This window comes from Peromyscus californicus, unplaced genomic scaffold, assembly GCF_007827085.1.
Source record: "Peromyscus californicus insignis strain IS unplaced genomic scaffold, ASM782708v3 Scaffold_11__1_contigs__length_118956290, whole genome shotgun sequence".
Lineage (NCBI taxonomy): Eukaryota > Metazoa > Chordata > Mammalia > Rodentia > Cricetidae > Peromyscus > Peromyscus californicus.
This window is the reverse complement of record NW_026294402.1, coordinates 102,293,957-102,301,218: the sequence shown is the minus strand read 5'-3', so window position 1 is coordinate 102,301,218 and position 7,262 is coordinate 102,293,957. Positions and strand designations below refer to the sequence as shown.

At 54.9% G+C, this 7,262-nt stretch overlaps 1 protein-coding gene across 3 annotated transcripts; it reads right to left on the bottom strand.

Annotated features, from left to right (window-relative positions):
* Positions 1–2,069: 2,069 nt before the first annotated feature.
* Positions 2,070–6,975, bottom strand: Hyal2 (hyaluronidase 2). 3 transcript variants are annotated; one of them, XM_052719948.1, is made up of 4 exons: positions 6,868–6,975; positions 3,816–4,782; positions 3,268–3,357; positions 2,070–2,789 (listed from the first exon to the last, which is right to left on the bottom strand). In XM_052719948.1, the coding sequence occupies exons 2-4, from the start codon at positions 4,734–4,736 to the stop codon at positions 2,379–2,381; spliced, it is 1,422 nt and encodes a 473-aa protein (XP_052575908.1). In that variant the 5' UTR covers positions 4,737–4,782; positions 6,868–6,975; the 3' UTR covers positions 2,070–2,378. The 3 variants fall into 3 exon arrangements, with proteins under 3 accessions (XP_052575908.1, XP_052575901.1, XP_052575917.1); XM_052719941.1 differs by lacking the exon at positions 6,868–6,975 and adding an exon at positions 5,636–6,834; XM_052719957.1 differs by lacking the exons at positions 3,268–3,357; positions 6,868–6,975 and adding an exon at positions 5,636–6,838.
* Positions 6,976–7,262: the final 287 nt, after the last annotated feature.

Here is a 7,262-nt window from a genome sequence, read left to right as displayed (position 1 = left end):
ACAAATTGTTTTTTCCTTTGGTTTTTCGAGACAGGGTTTCTCTGTGTAGCTTTGGCTGTCCTGGAACTCCCTCTGTAGACCAGGCTGGCCTTGAACTCATAAAGATTTGCCTGCTTCTGCCTCCCAAGTGCTGGGATTAAAGGGGGGCACCACCACTGCCTGTCATATATATATATATTGATCTGGAGAATGGTCCGTGGTTAAGAACACTTGCTGCTCTTCCAGAGGCCTGGAATTCAGTTCTCAGCACCCGTCCCCATGTGCTGGAAATCACAGGTGTGGAGGAGACGGGAGTTTCCCTAGTCTTTGCCCTCCTTTGTTGAACTCCATTATTTTTGGTCTTTCTTCTTTCTTCAGATTTTAAAATTAGTAAGTCTGGATGGTGGCACATGCATGTAATCCCAGTGCATAGGAGGTCGAGGCAGGTGGATCTCTGTGAGTTCAAGACCAGCCTCATCTACATAGTGAGTGCTAAGCTAGCCAGGGCTGCATATTGAGACTCTTGTCTCACAATTTTTTTTTTTTTTTTTTTTTTTTGGTTTTTCGAGGATCTCACAATTTTTTAAAGGTTTTGTTTGTTTGTTTATTTATGTGTGCTCATGGGTGCCACAAGGTGTGTATGGAGGTCAGAGGACAATTCTAGGGGGTCAGTTTTGTACCAGGGATCAAACTTGATCGTCAGGCTTGACGGCAAATGCCTTTTACCCACTGAGCCCTATTCCTGGCTTTTTTTTTTTTTCCCCAAGACAGGGTTTCTCCATGTAGCCTTGGCTGTCCTGGAACTAACTCACTTTGTAGACCAGGCTGGCCTTGAACTCACAGTGATTCACCTGCCTCTGCCTCTCAAGTGCTGGGATTAAAAGCGTGAGCCACCACTGGCAGACTCCTCTTTTTTTTTTTTTTTTGGTTTTTCGAGACAGGGTTTCTCTGTGTAGCTTTGCGCCTTTCCTGGATCTCGCGCCGTAGACCAGGCTGGCCTCGAACTCACAGAGATCCGCCTGCCTCTGCCTCCCGAGTGCTGGGATTAAAGGCGTGCGCCACCACCGCCCGGCGGCAGACTCCTCTTTTAAAGATACATACCCGCAAAAAAAAAAGATATATACCCGAGCTATACCCATATAGCTCAGGCTGGCCTCCTAGCCAAGGCTGGGCTTAAACTCCTGATCTTCCTGCCTTTACCTCCCAAGTTACAGGGATTACAATAGGTATATGTCATCACCTGGTTCCTCCACATCCCTTTCAAATCTCAACATGGTTGTTGGCTGTTCTCACTCACTTTCTGGTTCTCGTGAGTGAACTCAGGACCTAGTGCAAGCTAATCGTGGGAACGCTTGTAGAGCCACAAAGTTTGAGGGCAGGGCTGAGTCATCACTGACACTCTGTTTGTCCCATGGGCAGGAGTGGTTTTTCATTCCCATGTATATATATGGTGCTAGTGCTCAATCCCAGGGCTTTCACACATGCTAGGCAAGTGCTCTACCACTGAACTTATATATTTTCATGTCCTGGCTCCAAAGCTGACCTGTGGGGAGGACCCTGCTCCCCAGAGCAGAATAGTTCCCAACAGCTCCATCATGCATCCACATGGTGACAGGGACTGACGCTGAAGATTGACATCTCAGACCCAAGGGAAGGCTGTGGCGCAGATGGCGAGAGGGGCACGTGACAAGAGCCCACTGCCCTTGGGAACAGAAATGCCCTTGTCTATAGGAACATCCGGGAAGATTGAGCAACACTTCCCCTTTCTCCGAGGGTGGCTGAGGTAAGAAAGCTGGTGTTGGCCCAGCCTGGGGTTTCGGGGAGAGGCGCAGATACACAACTGGCTTTATCGGTCGCACAATGGTGGGCCCAACTCCATTCCAATCAAGATAAAGTGAGATTGGCGTTAGGGGAGAGTGTAAATCCTCCTCTAGTGGGTCCTGCCTCAGCAGAGGCGTCGGGTAGGCAGCTCTGCCTCCTTAGGCCCGAGCCAACACACAGCTGAGGGATTCAAAGAGCTGAGCTTAACCTCATGGACAACCCTGGGCTCTCTTGCACACACTAGCCCAGAAGGAGAAAAACCAAGCACAGAAGTTGTTTTATATTTAATTTACAAAAGAGACCCCAAAATTATAAACTATCCAGGAGCAGGGGAGTAGTCAGGCCTTCCCTGGCCTAGCTGTATCCTCCTTCTTCTCTGGCAAGATGAGAGGATTCTTCTCTCCCCCTTAGAACAGGGGGGTGACAGCTGGGATGGATGCCTGCTAGGCATCCAAGGGGCTCTGCCCTCCCCAGATTCATTTGTCTACCCTCTAACAGGCTTCTCATGCCCAGATCCTTGTGCCAGAGGCCAGCTGGACTGATATCCCGGAGTGGGGGGGAGGGGGGAGAGACCCCCCTTATGAGGTCCAGGTAAAGGCCATGGCTACCAAAGCCAGCAGACTGGTGACGTGGGACCCAGCCCAAGCTCTACTGTCACTTCTAGCCGCCTGCTTATGGTCCCATTGGCATTGCTCACCACCCCAGCCTAAATAGCACTGGCAGCGAAAGTGCGTCTTCAGGTAGCTGAGGTCGGCATCGCTGAGCTCCCCCTCAGGTCGAAGCTGGGGTTCATTAGGTGTACGGCCAGGCACTAGGCGGAAGCTGCTGGCACTGAGGTGCAGGAAGGTATTGGCGCTGGGGTTGCGGCGCACACAGCGCCCATGGCCATGGCACTGGGTCCAACTGCAGTACTGGGTGGCCCAGGACACATTGACTACGTAGGGGACCAGCAGCTGTGTTAGGTAATTCTTGAGGTACTGGCAGGTCTCCTGGAGGAAGAGGCCAAGATTAACAGGTAAGCATCTGATGTTAGCTGCCTCAGCCCAAAGCCCTGACAGAAACTGTCTACACTACGGTGACAACACCTCTTTTGGCAGTAGTGGAGTTGGAATCCTAGACTAGACAAGTGCTCTTACTGAACCTCATCCTTGGCACACTTATCTGTATACATATGCACACATCATATACACAGTTCCAGTCCCCTGTCCCTAGTGAGAAGTGTGGTGGGGACAGACTGGAACCCAGCTGTGCAGATGAGGAAGGATGGAACTCCAGCTGTTCAGGACAGCATTTCCTCTTCCTGGAAACAGGGTGTGGGGGGGTTCCCTTCTTCTCTGTTGGGTTCAGGGGCAAAGCCTCCATGCTTAGGCGACAGACAAGCTGGACTCAGTCTGTATACCAAGGTGAGTGTGGAAGTCAGAGTATAAATTTCCCCCCAGTTTGGCAGGTTGGGGAGGCCTCCCTTACCATACTTGAAGCATACACTGAGTCGCCCCAGAAAATGACACCAGCTGAGCCCAGGGCTGCACTCTCACCGATGGTAGAGATGAGGTCCATCTGTGTGGGAAGGGATGATTACTGAGGGGGACGGACACCAGACAGGAAAAGAGGGGCAGACCTGGCCTAACCTGCTGACCATAGTGAGGCCTTCCCCTGTGTGCCTCCAGGCAGGGGCTGCTTTGGTTTCCCGTTTAAGCCGTTTCCACCCTCATGTGGAACCTTCGTCTCCAAAGCCACGAGCACCACATATCAGCCCACAACGGCAAGGGCACACATTCTGACTCCAAAGTCAGGATGCTTGGCTTGAATTCTGTGCACTTTTCACGGACTTTCTAGAGGCTCCGGGCTAATTCTCTGGACCTCAGTCTTATCTACAGAATGCGGATGACATCACCCTTCCACAGGATTCAGAGATGTGGAACAGGCAGCACACTCTAGTATGTCTGCCCCGGCAACCCAAGCATGCAGTGGCTCCCGGAGGAAGGCAGAGGCGGCGCCCTGGAACACGTACATACCTGACTAAGTCCTTTGAGTCCTCGGGTGTACGTGGGGCGGGTGAAGACGTACACCGGGAGAGCGTGGTGTGCATGGTGGGTGTGAGCCACACGCAGGGCCTCCTGAACACGGAAACTGACAAAGTGGCGGCTGTGTACGGAGGAGGCCAGTGACTCATCCAGGTACACAGAGGGAAAGAGAGCTGTGCTCTCCGCCCAGAGCCAGGCCAGCTGGTCATTGCGCGCCACTTCCACGTCAGGACAGCGGCCTGTGTAGCTCTCCCGGTTCTGTACGTAATCATGATTGTAGCAGTCGGGGAAGAGGTAGAAGCCCCAGAGGTGCTGAGGTCTGACTGCCTTGACGTAACGTAGCGTATTCAACATGAACTGCCGAGCAGCGAACTCAAACTCATACTGTGCCTGCTTCACTATTCGGTCTGTTGGCCAGTCAGGGTGTCGACTGGCCACCAGCTGGCGCGAAGACTGTCGGTACACATCCTTTTCCTGCCAGTTTCGCACCCATACAGGCCTCCATTCCTCCCAGTCAATGACCGCCAGCCCCCCAGGTTCCTGGGTGTGAATGTAGCGCTCCACAGATTCCTTCAGCATGGGCAGGTGTGCACAGAGGCTACCGTTCTGAGGCACACCACCATGCACAGACATCCCAGCTGCATCGAAACGTGGATACAGGCCTAGGCGGTCGTAGTAGAAGGTGGTGATATTCTGGTTGACAAAACCCTCATTAGGTGAGGCCTCCACATCGAAGGCCCTAAGGTCCAGTGGCACTTTGTGGCGTGGGGCACATTCTTGTGTGGGCACATTCCATGCTACCACAAAGGGTCGGCCAGTGAAGATGGGTTGTACTGTGGGCTTAAGCTCCACGGCCCATGTTACCTCCAGCACTAGGGCCAGTGTGATGATGGGACCCAGTCCTGCCCGCATGCTGGGGGCTACAGCAAGTGTCACCTGCCTGGGAGCAGCTCAGGAACTGAAGGAAGTGTGGGGAGAGAACAAATTAGTCTAGAGAACTCCAGAGATGAGCGCCTTAATCCCATCCACACCCCCCAAACACATACTGTGCCGCACACCACGTTCCTGCTCAGACTGCCAAGCCTGTAACAAACAGGTTTGAGAGTTAGCAGCCTACTGAAGGGTAGGCAAGAGACCCTAGGGACTCTACCAAAACCAGAGTCCTTTCTGGAGCTACCTGTGGCTGGGCAAGAGTCTCCTTTGGGTCTGTGTCCCTTCTGAAAACGGGACGAATTAGGCTACAGACTCACAGCCAGAGTCACTTACACGCCTATATACCACACAGCACATTGTTTTAGAACACCGTGAACCCAAGCTCCACCCTGCAGGCCCCCACCCCACATTAAAAACTCTCGATTCAGAGAAGGGACAGCATTTGGGCACAATGCATACAGAAGCTGAGACGCTTTTATCAACACTGCAGAAGAACTGAGATCCGTGCAACCATGTTCCAAGCACAAGAGTGAGGCTGTTAGGACTTAAGTCTTGGGCACCGACACTGTCCTTGGCTTGGAGTAGGCGCCCGGGGGACAAAGGGGCAGCGGACTCCGCTCCGCGGGGCTCGCCACAGCCACCGAGAATCTGTGCGAGCCCTCGCGACCAGCCTACATCTTCACTTCCCAGCACAAGGGGTCCCGAGTGGAGGGTATTCCTCCTGGTCTTTGTGCGGGACCCCGCCCCCGCCCCGCACGTGGGGCCAGAGTTCACCCCGGGGGGGGGGGTTCCTGGGTCATTTATGAAGGCTCCCCTAGAGATTCAGAGCCCAGCTCACAGGGAGAGAGAGTCACCAGGCTTGCAACGCCCGCCCTCACCTCGCACCAGGCGCCACCAGAACCCACGCCAGGGCCGCCGCCATCCTGGTACCAGCCAAGCCCGCTCCGGCCCTTCGCCCAAGCACTGCCCCAGCTCCAGCCTCTGCTGGCTCCGCCCCGAGGCCCGCGGGCCTTTTAAGAATCTAGCCTCGGAGGTGGGCCGATGGCAGGATTTGCGGCCTCGTGGGGAGGGTGTTTTCGCCTTCCTTTCTTCCAGTGTTGCGTTTCGAGTTCGAGGACCCTCAGATCTTCTGTAGAGGAACATAGTCATCTCTCTGAGATCTAATACGTCTTGGGATCGGGATCCCCGCTAGAGTCTCAGTCGCGAGAGCAAACCAGCCTGAGATCGCACCCCCACAGTCTGTCTCCAGTGGACCAATCCACTCTGTGCCGCCGGCCTCTTAAAGGGACAGAGTACTAGATGGGGCGGGCAGGCGCGCGCGGAGGGGGTGGTGGCGGCATGTGGAATAAAGGCTTATGGCCGAGGCCTTAACTAGGGGTAGCTGCGAAGTCAGTCCCACATGCCTGGATTTGGACTCTAGCAGTGTGGGCCCTTTGCGTAGTGTAAGAGATTTTGACCTGAGTGGCTCGGAGCCTCTTGGGACATTAATGATCCGCCTTCTCCGATCCTAGATTCCCTACGCTAGTTTGTGGTCAGAGGGAAGCCCCGCCCCTTGCCTGTCCAGAGGAGGGGGCCTAGTAAGGCCTCTGAGCCTCCGCTGGCAAAGCCGACCCAGCCGTTGTCCTGGTAACCAGGGGTAGGTCGCTGAGTCGCCAGAGGGGCTGAGGTTCAGCCTGGCCTAAGAGGAGAGTGGTCTACCCGCTTTCTCCGGATCCACACCAGGGCAGGCCAATCCGCTGGATTCTCTCGGGTCCAGTCTCTGCGACGAGGTGAAGGTGGGATGGTTGTCCATAGGGGGACTCTCACCCAACTCCAAGTAAAGTGCAATTCACACAAGTTTCAGGCCGGCCTTTGTGGAAAGTAGGCTGCAGAGGCTCCCCAGGTGCCTCTCTTCCATCTTCTGAACCCTTCTGCCTTGCAATCCCCTTCTGATAGGGAGTAGGCTTAGAGCTGTTCCCTCGTCTCGTGCTCTCCACGCACGACTCGACTCCCCGAAAGCCCGCATCTAGCCGCCAGCCCCTTTCCCGCCCGCACGCCTGAAAGCTAGGGAGCGCCAAGCGCATCGATAGCAGCGCTAGGATCAGCTTTACATGGTCTTCTCTGGGCTCACCTGTAGTGGGAGTCCGTCGGCCCAGTAGGTCGGCGGCCTCCCTTCTTGCTGAGGTGGGTTTCTCCAGCCAGGCTACTTGCACCAGCTGCTGCCCTCTGGGCAGCCTGCTGGGGATTTGATAAACCCCATTCCTTCCCACCCACTCCCGCCTCCCATCCCTGCCCTTTCTCCTCACTTCCTGCTGCCCCTCTGGGCGGAAAGGGACAGGAACAGGGGCGGGGAGGAGAGCCCCTTGACCCTGTTTCCCTTGCTGGATGGCTGCCCTCTTCACCCTTCTCTGAGTAGGATCTGGACCCAGGAGTTGTGGCAGGTGACAGGAAGGATATGGGCCTAGGGTCAGGCGCTCATCTCCTTGAAGTTTCAATCATCGTCAAATCCAGTAGTGGGAGGGGACG